Source organism: Bufo gargarizans, chromosome 4 (genome assembly GCF_014858855.1).
Source record: "Bufo gargarizans isolate SCDJY-AF-19 chromosome 4, ASM1485885v1, whole genome shotgun sequence".
NCBI classification, from domain to species: Eukaryota; Metazoa; Chordata; class Amphibia; order Anura; family Bufonidae; genus Bufo; species Bufo gargarizans.
In genome coordinates, this window is record NC_058083.1 from 323,622,515 (window position 1) to 323,639,981 (window position 17,467).

Genomic DNA, 17,467 nt, shown 5'->3' on the forward strand with positions numbered 1-17,467 from the left:
CGTCACTGTGGGTTGGGCGAGGTAACGGCCGCCGAAGTCCCTGAGGCAGGAGAGCTGCTGTGAGCGGACACCTCAGGGAAAGCGTGACCGGGAGGACCGTGCCCGTTATAGCCAGCCGGTGAGATGTACGTCTTTTATTCCGTGTCCAGTGACGTAGAGAGGGCATTCCTAATGTAAAGTTGTAGTAAGTGTTCTGAGACCCCCCGCCATGGTATAGGTGTCAGTGCCCCCTGGTGAACTGGTAGTGCTGAGGCAGGGGTGGCGCTGTTTTGGAAAAGGTCATATGTGCCACCAGGGATGGACTGACCATGGACCTTCTACGGAAACCTCCTGGTAGGGGGCCACCTGAGCCCTCCTTGTGGCCACTAGGCGGGTCTTCCCTTCTGACCCCTGAATTCAACTGTATTCCTTTCCTGAGGCAACTGGAGTAGGTGGCAGCTGGCACTGCCCACCACAGAGGGGCAGTTTTGGGGCATTATATTTTAGTATTTGACCTGCTGGGTGGTATAATGTGCCAATTGCTGGCCTCGCCTACTTGTGTTGCCCTGACTTCTGTCCATTTGAACCTGTCTACAACATTGGACCACTTTTAGTTTTTTCCATGGCCACTTTAAAGGGTTTTTCTGGGATTTTAATATTGAGGACCTATCCCCAGGATCAGTGGGGGTCCACTTGTAGTAAAGCAGGACAAACATCAGTGCATGAAGCTGACACAGAGACATTTACTGTACCTGAGTGCACCGAGCAGAGCATGGCAGGGTTACACTGTCAGCGACTGAGAGGGTGAAGATTCCAGTGTTCCGTGATATTTCCCTACCCTCGTCACTTCCTGTTGTGACGCGGCCGCACCGGACATGACGTTCCTAGCTTTGGAAGGAGGTGTGACGCGCAGGCGCAAAACGACGGGGTAGGGAAATTTCACACCAGAGTTGGGGAGAAGGGGGCCACCTAATGCGCTTGCGCCTTACCTCTCAGCTGGCTCCAGGTGATCAGACACCGCGCGTGCGCAATGAGTGGTAGGGAGATTTAACAGAACAAATGGCCATCAGATCTCCCTACTCCCACACTGCACAGGTGTGGTGATTGGATGGATGTTCGGTATAAGAGATCTCCCTGTCCGCTGGTGCGCACACGCGGTGTATCCCGACAGGAGTTGTTAGCCACGCTTGCGCACAGGCCTGTAATTTTTCCCTACCCTTTAACCGCTGCTGAGGCTCCCGGCGCATGCGCAGTGTTGGCCGGTGTCCAGCTGAGAGGTAAGGCTCAAGCGCATTAGGTGGCCCCGACTCTGTGAAATTTCCCTACCCTGTCGTTGTGCGCCTGTGCGACACACCTCCTTCCAAAGCTGGGAATGTCATGTCTGGTGCAGCCGCGTCACAACAGGAAGTGACAAGGGTAGGGAAATATCACGGAACACCGGTTGATCTGCAGAGCTGAGAGAGTAGAACTCTGCATCAGAGGGTTCAGCACTGGAAATGAGGGGTTCACTTCACACCCAAAACACCTATTACTGACTTACATACTGCAGTCACTTTTCACCTAAAGTCATTGATTCTGCAGAAGTCACTCTCATCATCCTCTACAGTCACTGTCACTTGCAAGATGCTTGCAGAAGAATGAAATCCCGACCCCGTGGCACAGGACACTAAATTCTCTCTGCTGGGCGCTAGGCAAGCCAGTCAGCAGCAGGCTCTGCAAGCACCGCTAATGCTGATTGGCCAGCCCAGCAGCGACCAGAGGTCGCACTACATTTTTTCTGGAAGAGTAAAAATACTCCTTTCACCATTTTTGAGGAATATTTTTAGCCGAGGAGGAGTATGACATTTGCTGTAATTCATATACTGTATGTGAGGGTGGTTGTTTACGTTTCCGTCACATTGGGCGTCCCACCCTTCTTTACCTTGTGCCTTGTGTTATCTCTTATGTCATTTAATTATGTCAATAAATTACATATATTTTATGTGTGTTCTCTTATCATTATGGGGTCATTGGTTTGTATTAGGGCTGCACGATATGGGAATTTTGTGCGATTGCGATTAGGGCCCTAAAAATTGCGATAACGATATGCGATGCGATATTTTAAGGGAATTGTGCTAGAGGTCTATTTGCTTGGATTTTCCCATATGAGCCGCTGACGCGGCTGGGTATGACATGGTTATGGGGGATCTGTGGATGATGCACTGTTATGGGGGGGATCTGTGGATGATGCACTGTTATGGGGGGGATCTGTGGATGATGCTCTGTTATGGGGGAGGATCTGTGGATGAAGCACTGTTATGAGGGGGATCTGTGGATGAGGCACTGTTATGGGGGGGGGATCTGTGGATGAGGCACTGTTATGGGGGAGGGATCTGTGGATGGTGCACTGTTATGGGGGAGGGATCTGTGGATGATGCACTGTTATGGGGGGGGGATCTGTGGATGATGCACTGTTATGGGGGGGGGGATCTGTGGATGATGCACTGTTATGGGGGGGGGGATCTGTGGATGATGCACTGTTATGGGGGGGGGGATCTGTGGATGATGCACTGTTATGGGGGGGGGATCTGTGGATGATGCACTGTTATGGGGGGGGAATCTGTGGATGATGCACTGTTATGGGGGGGGATCTGTGGATGATGCACTGTTATGGGGGGGGGGATCTGTGGATGATGCACTGTTATGGGGGGGGGATCTGTGGATGATGCACTGTTATGGGGGGGAATCTGTGGATGATGCACTGTTATGGGGGGGAATCTGTGGATGATGCACTGTTATGGGGGGGGGGAATCTGTGGATGATGCACTGTTATGGGGGGGGGGAATCTGTGGATGATGCACTGTTATGGGGGGGGGAATCTGTGGATGATGCACTGTTATGGGGGGGGGGGGGATCTGTGGATGATGCACTGTTATGGGGGGGGGAAAATCTGTGGATGATGCACTGTTATGGGGGGGGGAATCTGTGGATGATGCACTGTTATGGGGGGGGGAATCTGTGGATGATGCACTGTTATGGGGGGGGAATCTGTGGATGATGCACATATAGCATCTTATGCTGGTCCCCTCATGTGTCCTAAACTGCGCACATAACTGGCTTTGTGTGTAAAGTATTTTACTACTGTGTGAAACAAGCTCTCTCCTATTGATAAAATGGCCAGCCTCTGTACTCACTTTCACTATGAATGCACTGCAGCGAGCTGGCCGGCCGGCGCGTGACTGACGTCACTTAGTCACGCTTCTGCTTCCTGAATTAAGTGGGAGGAGCTAAGTGACGTCAGTCAAGCGCCGGCCGGCTCGATGCCGCTCGCTGCAGTGCATTCATAGTGAAAGTGAGTACAGAGGCTGGCCATTTTATCAATAGGAGAGAGCATGGAAGAAGTTCTGTGGATTTGCAGTGTGGATTCTACAGCACAAATCCGTGGTGTACATTATAATACATGTGCATGAGGGTTTAACCACCTCCGGACCGCCTGACGCGAGTATGCGCCCGCGCGTGCGCAGTTCGCGCCGACATTTCGTTCAGGACCATTTCGTCAGCAACCTGCCAGCCAATGATCGTGGCTGGCAGGTTGCTGATTTTTAAAAAAGCCAATCACAGAGCCATATATCAGATCATATTTGTAAATATGATCTGTTATATGGCTGCCTGCTCCTCTGCTGGTTCTTTTCGTCGGTTGGATCCAGCAGAGGAGCAGGCTACACAGTGAGTACACCAAACAGCACACTTTAGCCCCAGATCACCCCCCTGAACCCCAATTAACCCTTTGATCACCCCTGTCAATCACAAGTGAAAAGAAAAAAGTGATCAGTGCAAACTGTCACTTTTTTTTTTCACTGTTATTGACCGTTAGGTTTTAGGTATAGTTTAGGTCCCTTGGTTAGGTAGTTAGCGATCAGTTAGCGCCCAGCCCACCGCACCGCAGTCCGTTATTCGCTGATTAGCGTATCGCTAATCAGCATTTGTACTTTTATAGTATCTGTAAGTGATCAGAACTGATCACAGTCAGATCTATAATAGTATTAGTGTCACTTTAGTTCGCCCTCCACCCAAAACGCAGTGTTTGCCCGATCAGGCCTGATCGGTCGCCCACACGTGCGTTCGCCCACACCCGCCCCACCGCAGTGACCAAAAAAAATTTTTTTTTGATCACTGCACATTCACTTTACACGCACTGCGGCGATAAAAAAATCAGTTTTGATATTTTTTATCAACCGCAGCGGCCTCCGGTACTTCGCTAGCCTCCCCTTTGTAAGACAGGCTTGCTTTTTTTTTTCTTGGGTAGTCTCAGGGAATACCCCTAAATTTAGTTGCCCACATGTCTAACAGGGGGTATTCCTCTGAAGAGGCCTACAGGCTTCTGACCCAGTCGGATGAGGAGTGGGAACCCTCATCTGATGAATCCAGCGGGTCAGAATACGAACCTGTAGAAAGCAGTGGCTCTCTGACCCAAAGTTCGGACGAGGAGGCTGAGGTCCCTGATACCACCAGGCGTACCCGGCCCCGTGTCGCTAGACCGCAGGTTGCGCAGGATCCGCTTCAAGAGCAGCAGAGTGGGGCTGGTGCTGTCGGATTACGTGGTGAGGCATACACCAGCAGCCCAGCCCTCCCTGGACCTAGTACCAGCACTGCCGTACAACCTGGTGAAGTAGCGAGCACCAGAAGGGCAGTTGAAGCTGGTACGGTGGCACGTGCAGTAGTGACCCCGTCGCAGCCACCGCAAAGACGTGCCCGTAGAGCCCCTAGAATCCCAGAGGTGCTGGCAAACCCTGATTGGCAGTCCCCAACTTCAGCCGCACCTGTAGTTTTCCCTTTCACTGCCCAGTCTGGAGTTCGGGTTGAGACAGCTCAGATCGGTTCGGCCCTGGGATTTTTTGAGCTGTTCTTGACTGCGGAGCTTTTAGACATAGTTGTGGCCGAAACAAACAGGTATGCCACACAATTTATCACCGCTAACCCGGGAAGCTTTTATGCCCAGCCTTTCCGGTGGAAACCAGTCCAAGTTTCCGAACTTAAAACTTTTCTGGGCCTCCTCCTCAACATGGGCCTGACAAAAAAGCATGAATTGCGGTCATATTGGTCCACGAACCCGATCCATCACATGCCCATGTTCTCTGCTGCTATGTCCAGGGCACGTTTTGAGGCCATCCTGCGGTTCCTGCACTTTAGTGACAACACCGCCTCCCGTCCCAGGGGGCCACCCTGCTTTTGACCGGCTCCACAAAATTCGGCCCCTCATAGACCATTTCAACCAGAAATTTGCAGATATTTATACCCCAGAGCAAAACATCTGCATAGACGAGTCCCTGATACATTTTACCGGGCGCCTTGGCTTCAAACAATACATCCCAAGCAAGCGCGCCCGGTATGGGGTCAAATTGTATAAGCTCTGTGAAAGGGCCACAGGCTATACCCACAAATTTCGTGTCTATGAGGGAAAAGATCAGACCCTGGAGCCGGTCGGTTGCCCTGACTACCTGGGGAGCAGTGGGAAGACAGTTTGGGACTTGGTGTCACCCTTATTCGGCAAGGGGTACCATCTTTATGTGGACAATTTTTACACAAGTGTGGCCCTCTTTAGGCATTTGTTTCTAGAACGGATTGGCGCCTGTGGTACCGCGCGAACTAGTCGCGCGGGCTTCCCCCAACGGCTCGTTACCACCCGTCTTGCAAGGGGGCAGAGGGCCGCACTGTGTAACGAAGAACTGCTCGCGGTGAAATGGAGAGACAAGCGTGACGTTTACATGCACTCCTCCATTCACGCAGACACGACAATCCAAATTGAGCGAGCAACCAGAGTCATTGAAAAGCCCCTCTCGGTCCACGACTATAATTTGCTCATGGGAGGGGTGGACTTCAATGACCAGATGTTGTCTCCGTATTTAGTTTCCCGACGCTGGTATAAGAAGGTGTCTGTATATTTAATTCAATTGGCTCTGTACAATAGTTTTGTTCTCTACAGTAAGGCTGGGAGAACTGGATCCTTCCTCAAATTTCAGGAAGAGATCATCGAGAACCTCCTGTATCCAGGAGGTTCCGTGGCCCCAACCACCAGTGTAGTTAGCCGTCTACACGAGCGACATTTCCCCAATGTCGTTCCTGGTACCTCAACCCAACAGTCACCCCGAAAAAGATGTTGTGTCTGTAGCAGGAGTGGAATAAGGCGTGACACCCGCTATTTCTGTCCTGACTGTCCTGACCACCCTGCCCTATGCTTTGGAGAGTGTTTCCGGAAGTACCACTCACAGGTACACTATTAGCATAGGGATCATCTCACCAGGACAGGCACACAGGGCTATTAGGGCCCATTCACTCACTGCTGCTGCAAACGTCTCCTTTCACATGGGACAAAGTGCATAACGCACTTCGCCACATCTTTGGGCGATTTGCGCTTTGCACATTGACCCATGGGGAAGGAGAGGTTTGTTCTATAAAGGTAAAAAAAAAAATAAAAAAAATAAAAACACACCAGTAAGCAAACACGTTAATGTTCAGTTAAAAAAGTTAAAGTTACATGTTCTGTTGCAAAGTTAATAAAATTATTGCGTTGCGGCCTGGTTTTTTCTTTTTTTTATTTTCAATGATTTATTCATCCACATCGATTGATGTGAATGGAGAAATCTGGTTTGCCAGGGCATACGAGCTAAGTGGGTATGGATGTAGGGCGGAGCTCCTATGTCCTGGCAGACGCCTTTCCCCTCCATTTTTTTTTTTTTTGGCAGAGATTTTTTCATCCACATTGATCGATGCGAATGAAGAAATCTGTGCCGTTCATTTTTTTCTTTCAGCCCAGAGGCTGAACGGAAAAAAAAATCTCATTACCTGTATGCTCAATATAAGGAGAATAGCAGAAACTCCTAATGCTGGCCATACATGTAATGATTGCGGAGACCCTCAAATGCCAGGGCAGTACAAACACCCCACAACTGACCCCATTTCGGAAAGAAGACACCCCAAGGTATTCCGTGAGGGGCATATTGAGTCCATGAAAGATTGAAATTTTTGTCCTAAGTTAGCGGAAAGTGAGACTTTGTGAGAAAAAACAAAAAAAAAAATCAATTTCCGCTAACTTATGCAAAAAAAAAAAATTTCTATGAACTTGCCAGGCCCCTCATTGGATACCTTGGGGTGTCTTCTTTCCAAAGTGGGGTCACATGTGGGGTATTTATACTGCCCTGGCTTTTTAGGGGCCCTAAAGCGTGAGAAGAAGTCTGGGATCCAAATGTCAAAAAATGCCCTCCTAAAAGGAATTTGGGCACCTTTGCGCATCTAGGCTGCAAAAAAGTGTCACACATCTGGTATCGCCGTACTCAGGAGAAGTTGGGGAATGTGTTTTGGGGTGTCATTTTACATATACCCATGCTGGGTGAGAAAAATATCTTGGTCAAATGCCAACTTTGTATAAAAAAATGGGAAAAGTTGTCTTTTGCCAAGATATTTCTCTCACCCAGCATGGGTATATGTAAAATGACACCCCAAAACACATTCCCCAACTTCTCCTGAGTACGGCGATACCAGATGTGTGACACTTTTTTGATGCCAAGGTGGGCAAAGGGGCACATATTCCAAAGTGCACCTTTCGGATTTCACCGGTCATTTTTTACACATTTTGATTGCAAAGTTCTTCTCACACATTTGGGCCCCTAAATTGCCAGGGCAGTATAACTACCCCACAAGTGACCCCATTTTGGAAAGAAGACACCCCAAGGTATTCCGTGAGGGGCACTGCGAGTTCCTAGAATTTATTTATTTTTGTCACAAGTTAGTGGAATATGAGACTTTGTAAGAAAAAATAAAAAATAAAAAATCATCATCATTTTCCGCTAACTTGTGACAAAAAATAAAAAGTTCTATGAACTCACTATGCCCATCAGCGAATACCTTAGGGTGTCTACTTTCCGAAATGGGGTCATTTGTGGGGTTTTTCTACTGTTTGGGCATTGTAGAACCTCAGGAATCATGACAGGTGCTCAGAAAGTCAGAGCTGTTTCAAAAAGCGGAAATTCACATTTTTGTACCATAGTTTGTAAATGCTATAACTTTTACCCAAACCATTTTTTTTTTTGCCCAAACATTTTTTTTTTTATCAAAGACATGTAGAACAATAAATTTGGCGAAAAATTTATATATGGATGTCGTTTTTTTTGCAAAATTTTACAGCTGAAAGTGAAAAATGTCATTTTTTTGCAAAAAAATCGTTACATTTTGATTAATAACAAAAAAAGTAAAAATGTCAGCAGCAATAAAATACCAACAAATGAAAGCTCCATTAGTGAGAAGAAAAGGAGGTAAAATTCATTTGGGTGGTAAGTTGCATGACCGAGCGATAAACGGTGAAAGGAGTGTAGTGCCGAAGTGTAAAAAGTGCTCTGGTCATGAAGGGGGTTTCACCTAGCGGGGCTGAGGTGGTTAAGAAGACCCTCCAGGCAGAGTCTAAAAATTCTGCCCAGAAATAAGATCAGGGTGCGGATTTCCATATCTGCAGTGTTCTCCTTCCTGTGTGGAAATTTTGTAGATGTTATCCCTTCCCTGCATAGGGAAGAATTCGCTGGAAATCCATAGCACAATTCACAGGTAACGCGCGCCGATTTTGCAGTGGATTTACAGCACCTTTTTGGCAATATCCATGCTGGACTCGTGGACTAAGGCTGGGTTCACACCTGAGCGTTTTACAGCGCGTTCCTACGCGCTGTAAAACGCTCAACACATGAAAACCAATGCTTCCCTATGGCCCTGGTTCACACTTGAGCGTTTTCCAGCGCGTTTGAACGCGCTGAAAAACGCCCTACGCTCAAAAAAGTACTTGCGCGACTTTGAGGCGTTTTGTTGCGCGTTTGCGCCCATAGGATTGCATAGGAACGCGCAAATATGTTCGTTTGCGCGTTTTTGACCAGAAAAACGCGCGGCCGAAGGCGCGTTTGGCACATAGCAACAGTCCTAAAAGGCCACACCCTAGAGATCTGCAGGTGTCTAGCCTGACCAAGATGGAGGAAGCAGGCTGTGATAGTGAGACACTGATCAGGCTTGTGCAGGCAAAACGCTGCCTGTATGACATCCAAGATGCCAAGTACAAGAATCGGAGAAGCAGGCAGCAGGCATGGGAGGATATTGGAGCAAGCATTTGGCCACAGTGGAAGACATTCTCAAAAGCTGTGAAAGAAAGCAAAGGTATTTACATGTGTGTTCTGAGTGTAAAATAAAAAAACTCCTTGTGTGCACTGGTGTAAAATCTCTATGTAATAGTCCAGCCCAGCTCGACCTGCGGCCCTCCAGCTGTTGTCCAACTCCAACTCCCAATATGCTGTGCTGCATTTACTTGCTGTAGCCTGTTAAGCATGCATGGAGTTTTGCAGTTTTGCTTCAGCTGGAGGGCCGCAGCTTCACCATCACCCACATTCTTGCACAATGTAGTCGGCCAGTATGCTCAATTTGCACTTGTTCCAATCTGGAAATGTATTTTACCTTCAAATGTTGGCCTACATTAGTGGTGCGGATTTGGGTTTTAAAGTTGATATGGATATTGTCAACCTTGAAACATTATTGTGCTTGTGGGCTATTGCAGCACTGGCACATGATAGGTGATTGTATGTGTATATATAGTACCAGTATTGGGCACATAAATGGGATCCCTAATTCCGCCCACATTGTTTTCCCTTGTTTTAATGGACGAGTATTAGGCACATAAATGGGATCCCTAATTCCGCCCACATTGTTTTCCCTTGTTAAAGGACGAGGATTGGCGGCCACTATTGGGGCTCCTACAAGGGGCACGATATCGGGGAAAACACGCCATTGCACTAATTCGCTCTTCAAATATTTTATTTAACCCATTACAATAACCAACGAAAAATGAATATTACAAGTAACAGAAACAATTTGAGCAGATGCAAAATACTAAATAATATACCATTAAATGGCTTGCATTTGCCACGGTAACTCCCCCTGTGGCGACATAAAATAAGCCGCAAAGTGGTCCCGAATGGCCGCAGCATGTGTGGTCCCACGCACACCTCTGCGATTCTGGCCCTCCATGGAATGGCTCAACGAATCATCAAAATTGAAGCCATCCCTTTCTCGGACAAAATTGTGAAGAGCACATGCTGCCTTCACAACCGAGATGGCGGTCTCCAATTTCAAATTTATGGGAGAGTGCAGAACTCGCCATTTGTTGGCTAAGATGCCAAATGCACATTCCACCACCCTGCGTGCTCTGGTCAGGCGATAGTTAAAAACACGCCGCTTAATGCATAAATTACGGGAGGAGTATGGCCTCATAAGGTGCTCACCTAGACCAAATGCCTCGTCACCCACAAAAACAAAAGGCATAGAGGGATAACTGGTGCCAGGCAGTGTGGTGTTTCCGGGAAGGTCAAGGCCATTACTACTGAGCAATTGACCAAACTCAGAATGGCCAAAAACAGCAGAGTCCGAGCTGCTGCCATAGGACCCCACATCGATATAACGAAAAGAATAGTTGGCATCACATACCGCAAAAAGAACAAACGAAAAGTATTTTTTATAATTAAAAAACTGACTGCCACTCCTCATTGGCTTCAGAACACGGATGTGTTTTCCATCAATTGCTCCGACACAGTTCGGGAAATTGCAGGTATTTTGAAAAGTATCCGCTATTTTCATCCACTCCTCCTTGTTTGGTTGGCCCATCACAACAGCATGAAGGACCTGCCAAATGGTGCTGCAGGTTTCCCTCACAATCACACTGGCTGTGGATTTCCCGATCTGGAAGGCGTAGTGCAGACTGGTCAACGATTGGCCTGTAGCTAAATAGCTGTAAAAAATGAGTGTAAAGCAAAAAATACAATTAAAGGATGTAATTTTATTTGTATTATAGTAAACATCCTAAAAAGCAAGTGGAAGAGCCTCAAAGATGCCTTCATTCGTCATCGGCGCAAAGAGAAGGAACAGAGGAGTGGAGCTTCGCCAAGTGCACGGTCCAGCTATGTCCATGCGGAGGAAATGGCCTTTCTAATCCCATGCACTGAAATGCGTAGGTGAGTCCAGGGCATACACATGCAGGAGAGGGTGTGGTATGACATGCATTCACTTTCATATCTTGCGCATACTTATGTATATTTTCATGTTCACAGCACCGATAGTAGCTGGTCGAAAAGACAACAGCAGGAGGAGGAAGAGGAGGACGTCACCAGGGACAGTGAGGCCTGTGCATCTACGGGGCCACTAAGTCCACCTCCACCCGATCCCACCCCTACATTCCAAACACCCTCACAGCCTGCACCACCTGTCGTGGATCCCGAAAACATTCAGACTCACCGTCCAAAACGGAAAAGATCCGATCGCCAGGAGGACCGCCTAATTGCATGCCTGGATGCACTTGCGCATCCTGCACCCAAACTCGCTAGTGATGCCCATTTCTTACTGAGTTTGGAGGCTAGAATGCTGCTAGTTCCCCCAAGTCGCAATACTGAAGCGAGGGAAACCTTAACAAGGGCCCTAGACAGCTTCATTCCACATGATGACATCACACAGCCCAACAATGCACCACAATATCCACCACAATATCCACCACCACATCCACCACAACATCCACCACAATATCCACCACCCACTCACACATACACATCACAAACATACCCACAAACTAACATACCACACCCTCACGACACGTGGCACACACAACCACAATCATCATACAGCTATGCCTCCACTAGCATGGGCACCAACACCTCCACCACCACTCAAATGCAACCTGGCCAGCAATCAGGCGGAATGAGAGAGCCCATGCGGGATAACGAGCCACAATACCAAAACCTGTGAGAAGTGGCATACTTAATTTGGTGCATCAGGGGTGTTGTTCCTTCATTGTTAAGATCGGTACATTACCGATTAATTTTGATTTAAAATTTACAAAAGTTCTGTTGATTGTGTTAAACCCAGTTTGCAAATTGTTTGAGGAACTGTAAGATGTGATTACTTTTCTAAAATATAAAAACTTTTGCAAACATTTTTGAACTCTTATTTAGAACAGATTGTTTGCTAAGGAAAAATGTGGGGAAACTATGTATGGTATCTATATGCAAAATGTAAAAAGCATACACATACAATCCCCCCCTCAAAAACACTTGAAACATCACAACCACAAGTAAAAAATAACTAAGCCCACACTAATATACAGTCAACACACAATGCAAATGCTTTATTAGGCCACAATTACAGTCTAATTACCGCAAAGTTATGATCAGTCTTTCCGCTGGTGGAATACTGTCCCGCATGAATGTGTCCTGACGTTGTAAATGGGTGCCCAACAACCCCAGGAGCTCATCAAAGCTGTTGCAAACGAAAATGGTGAGGGTTAACAATAGCAAATTAAAAAATGGTACCTTCACAATTGTAACCCCACTCATAGAACTATTGTATTTGTACTAACCTGGTGATGGACATCCGCGTGTATGCCCAAAATTTGTCTTCATGGGCCCGGAGGGTCTCGTACAGTGCCCAGAACTGTCCCCTTTCCTGTCGGTTGGCAATGACAGGATGGACCCAGAAGCGTCGCCTGCTCTCTCTCCTACGCCTCAAACGTAGGAGAAGGATTGCAGACACAATAGCCGCAAATGGTCGCCTTCTGGAGTATTCCATGGTCGCAAACAATCCAATACACTCTCTCCAAACACATGAAATTGATCACCTCCATTGCACTATCATTAGACACCTTTCATATAGACGGGCCTGTTTTTTCATTGGACAGCAATACTGTCAATCACACAAACGCGCGTTCGACGCGCGTTTACTAAGGACAAAAACGCGCAACAAAAACGCGCAGAAAACGCGCATGTTGTCGCGCATAAAACGCGCATATCCAAAACGCTTAGGTCTGAACCCAGCCTCAGGCCTCATTCACTCAGCCATGTTTAGATTTCAGCCCACAAAATATGGATACCTTGCGTGTGCATTTGATATTTTTCTCAATCCCATTAACCCCTTAAGTACCAGGCCTATTTTTGGTCTTGCATGTTCGTTTTTTCCTCCCCATGTTCCAATGGCGATAATTTTGATATGATTATTTTCTGCGTCACAAGATGCATATTTTTTTAACGGCACCATTTAATTAACCATTTCTGTTATTGGAATATGGGAAAAAAATTCTTTGTGGGTTAAATTGAAAAAACCCCACAATTCCACCAAGGTTTTTTGGGTTTTGACATCAAGGGGGGTGATTGAGACTCCACTCCATACATCCCCTGCACCACCGTGACGTACCGGTACACCACTGGTTAACGGATAACTGTCATATTTTCATAAAAAAATCTATTTTAGCATATGTTACTGCTGCAGCAGCATTATGCATAAAGCATTTTTTAGTTTCTTCACTTACCACTGTTTTCCTTGAGTTTTCCCCTTAGTTCCGGCTGTTTTGAATCCTACATTATGAGGATCTTCTCAAGATGGCTCCTCTGCCAGTTCTCTGAGGCCAAAACTGCATTCCCTCAGGTCACATACAAACTTGCTGTAGCCAGCAGCTTCCTGCCAGCCAATCGGATTGAATTACTGAGAGACACGCCTCCTCACTCTGAAGCCTACTGCAGGCATGCAGTGTGAAGGACCGCCCCTCTGTCTTCCTAGCCGGAGACAGATGAGCCCTAGCAACTGTCTTTTAAGGGAGCAGTAGAAAGGGACAGGGGACATTAATAAAAGCTTTTATTATAAGGTAATTTCAGATCTTTTGGCAATCATTGACAGACTAAGGGCTCATTCAGAAGGCCATATAGTGTCCGCAAAAATGCAGATCCGTTTTTTTGCAGACAGTGCAGCATGTCCGCAAAAAAAGTGATTGCATTCCGTTTTTTTTGCTGATCCATAGACTTCAGTAGGGCCATGTCCTGATTTTCACGGACAAGTATTTTTTTGCTGAGCCATACAATGGAAGAAAAAGGCCCCATAGAAGTGAATAGGACAGCATCTAATCAACAAAAAAAAGGATCCGCATTTTTGCAAACACCATACGGCCGTCTGAATGAGCCCTAACTCGGGTATACATGCCTAGCTGTAATAGACTAGCAAAAAAAAAAATATATATATCTATGACTTATCCTTTAATAGAAAGGACTATTCTCTTTTGTCTGTCTGAAAAATTCAGATGGCATGAAAAATATGGTCGTGTGCACGAAGCCCTAGCTTAGATGTCTAGAGACGTCATCCATTTAGTCACTTACCTGCTCATGTGTCTTCTCCACTTTTACCTACCTTACAGCTTCAATCAAAAATGGATGCCGTGTCTGTTGTCACCCATCTGAGGAACCTGGCGTCTGAGCCACAGAATAGAGCAAGTATTGTGAGGGACAGGAGTTGCCTGGCGGGTCTCATCCTTTTTCTTAGTCATCAGGAAGCACGCGTGGTTGAAGCGGCTCTTCAGGTGAGCATTTTTAGTACACGCTCGAGAGTAATATAAAAGGGGGTATCTCTGTATAAGAGCTCATGCACACGACCGTTGTTTTGCGGTCCGTTTTTCACGGATCCATTGTTCCGTATCTGAGTTTGTTTGTTTTTCTCTGATTTAAGTCCTCTTCCGTTCCATTATTCCACAAAACATATCCGTATGGTTTCCGTATGCAATTGTATTTTTGCGGATCAGTAACAGTAACTAATTAATCACCAAACACATGAGCAATATGGGCTGGGCATAGCATTTCTACAGTATGGATCCGCAAAATACGGATGAAGTATGGATGTGTTCTGTGTGCGTTCCGTACTCCGTGTTTTATGGACAATAATAGTACCTTCCGTTGTTTTTGCAGACCCATTGAAGTGAATGGTTCAGCATACGGTCCGCAAAAAGAACGGAAGCGGAAAGAAACTACGTTCGCGTGCATGAGCCCTTGGGCTGTATTCACAAGCTGCAGCGGAAGTGCACCTGCGAGGTGACTGAAATCCACCCGGCATGGAATTCCACACAGTTTTAAATACCTCCAGATAAAAGCTTGGTTTTGCAGCTAAATGTCAGTTATGTGCCGATCCATTAAAATGAAATTGCTTTTAACTGCAGGAATTTAAAACTGTGCCCGATATACAGCTGCAGCGTGTGAACACAGCCTTAGGATTTTTATACTGATGGCGTGTCCTCTAGATAAGCCATCAATATTTAATCAGCGGGGGTCCGACATACTGCACCCCTGACAATCAGCTCTTCTCAAGTAGCTCTTCCACTGGATGTAACTAGTAGAAGCAGCAGCAGCGGAGCGGGGAGCCAGGTAAGTATATTCAATGTGAGGGGCCCGGCCTGTGGGGGAGCTTTTTATACTCTTGGATAACCCCTTTAAGCAACAATGGTATGAGGCCTGTATGTAGCTGCTACTGAGCTCAATATCGAAAAGAACCCCCTTCCTTCTGTAAGCTTAAGCCTTGGATATACTTTATTACTATGGAGTTGCATCGCCAGTACTTGCCCAACCTGATCACATTTTACAAATGAGAGCAATTTTAGTACAAATCGATTCCAAGCTTTTAATCTCCCTTCTGCAATCAGTTTTGTCCTATATTTCTTTCACAGACCATTCACTACTTATGTGAAAATCCTCATCATTGTGAAATAATGAGAAGTCAGCTTGGTATGATGGTGAGTCTGGAGAACATAAGGAACAGGTAACGCTTCCTGCAAAGGCTCAATGTATGCAGCATCTGTTTCCCCTTTATAGTGAGGTCAAAACCTGAGAGTGTACTTCAATCCTTCAGATGTTCGTAGTGCATTACGGCCGGCACCCCCATAGAAATGCCTATGCTTGTCTGCAATTGCGGACAAAAATAGGACATGCTCTTTTTTTCTTGGGTAGCTGTGGACCGTAAGATCGGGGCCACGCTCCGGAAATGCGGAGAGCACATAGTGTGCTCTCCGCATCTCTTCTGGCCACATAGAGAATGAATGGGTCCGCACCCGTTCCGGATAATTGCGGAACGGATGCAGACCCATTCTACGGACGTCTGAACGGAGCCTAAAGCTGGCAATACACATTCAATGGCCATCAGCCAATCCTTTGGCTGACAGCTGTCTATCCTGACTTCCCCATGCACATGTGCAATGGCCAAGTGTGCATGTGTATTCATCGGGGAGAATGGAGAAAGACTTCTGGCAGTGGCTGGAAGAGGAAAAGGACCGGGCAAAAATATTCAGTTCGCCTGATCCTTCTCTCAGGGGTTAGGAGCTCTCCATGGCCATTAGACCATTGGCTGAACCCACCATTCTTGTCAGGTTCAGACGACTACACTAATGTAAAATAATGCATTGAATTGTATTGTAATTAAATAACTGAGAGGCTAATGACATAGGCAGTGGCATGTCCTTTTGCAGTTTTAGGCTCTGTTCACACCTGCATGGATATTCCATTAGGAGCCTACATCACAGATTATGTCGTTTTTGCATGGAAAGCAATTTTTTTTTGTACTTTGGGAAAAAAAACAAAAAAATAATTTATTATAAGCCAGTGAGGTCTGTCTGGATCAGCCCCAGTGATGTGGCTTCCATTATAAGGGCTGTAGACATAGCCTACAGGTGTTGTAAGTTTTCAGACCTATCCTGTTAAGCAGGATCCCTGACATTGCTCTGTTATCGCTGGGGAAAGGTTGTCTTATTACTGTGTCCTTACTTTCTAATTATTGTATTCCTTGGTGAGTAACTTCATCTACTGTTGAAGTTTCTACAAATGGACACAGGGCGTACAGGTACGCCCTGATGTCCTGGTACTTAAGGACACAGGGCATACCTGTACGTCCTGTGTATTTCCGATCCGCGGCGGGCAGTGACCGGAACAAGGTGCCTGCTCAAATCATTGAACAGGCACCTTGGGTCATTGCGCGGGGGGACCAATGTTACATGCGTTCCACACCTTAGTTGATTTTAACTTGGAGGTCGGACAACCCCTTTTATATACAGGGAGTGCAGAATTATTAGGCAAATGAGTATTTTGACCACATCATCCTCTTTATGCATGTTGTCTTACTCCAAGCTGTATAGGCTCGAAAGCCTACTACCAATTAAGCATATTAGGTGATGTGCATCTCTGTAATGAGAAGGGGTGTGGTCTAATGACATCAACACCCTATATCAGGTGTGCATAATTATTAGGCAACTTCCTTTTCCTTTGGCAAAATGGGTCAAAAGAAGGACTTGACAGGCTCAGAAAAGTCAAAAATAGTGAGATATCTTGCAGAGGGATGCAGCACTCTTAAAATTGCAAAGCTTCTGAAGCGTGATCATCGAACAATCAAGCGTTTCATTCAAAATAGTCAACAGGAGTTGGTGTGGAGTTAAGGCTTCGCTTATTTGCACCCCATTATGGCATAACCCAAAACTTCTTAATCTAAATGACTCAAGCTGCCGCCAGTATTGGAGGACCAAAAATGTGCAGTACTTACACCAAGTGGTCAGTAGTGGACAAATTTTGTCCCTTACGGAATTAAGGGCAAATTTAGGTGAGGTGGCCTGGTTTGCATATTTTCAATTGAGGTTAGCACTTTCTAG

At 46.4% G+C, this 17,467-nt stretch overlaps 2 protein-coding genes across 4 annotated transcripts in view; one reads left to right on the top strand and one right to left on the bottom strand.

Annotated features, from left to right (window-relative positions):
• The first annotated feature begins 14 nt into the window (after positions 1 to 14).
• The window catches only part of LOC122934718 (armadillo repeat-containing protein 1-like), a 42,706-nt gene continuing 25,253 nt past the window's right edge, over positions 15 to 17,467 (top strand). For 2 of the 3 annotated variants that reach the window (XM_044290380.1, XM_044290382.1), the window contains exons 1-3: positions 16 to 125; positions 14,207 to 14,368; positions 15,503 to 15,594. In XM_044290380.1, the coding sequence (XP_044146315.1) occupies positions 14,219 to 14,368; positions 15,503 to 15,594 (242 nt within the window). In that variant the 5' untranslated portion in view covers positions 16 to 125; positions 14,207 to 14,218. Of the gene's footprint in view, positions 126 to 14,206; positions 14,369 to 15,502; positions 15,595 to 17,467 lie in introns of all 3 variants that reach the window. The other variant, XM_044290381.1, reaches the window with a different exon arrangement.
• Positions 9,889 to 12,727, bottom strand: LOC122935407 (protein ALP1-like). Its single transcript, XM_044291179.1, has 3 exons — positions 12,386 to 12,727; positions 12,184 to 12,285; positions 9,889 to 10,768 (listed from the first exon to the last, which is right to left on the bottom strand). Exons 1-3 carry the CDS (start codon positions 12,592 to 12,594, stop codon positions 9,889 to 9,891), a joined length of 1,191 nt encoding a protein of 396 aa, XP_044147114.1. The 5' UTR covers positions 12,595 to 12,727.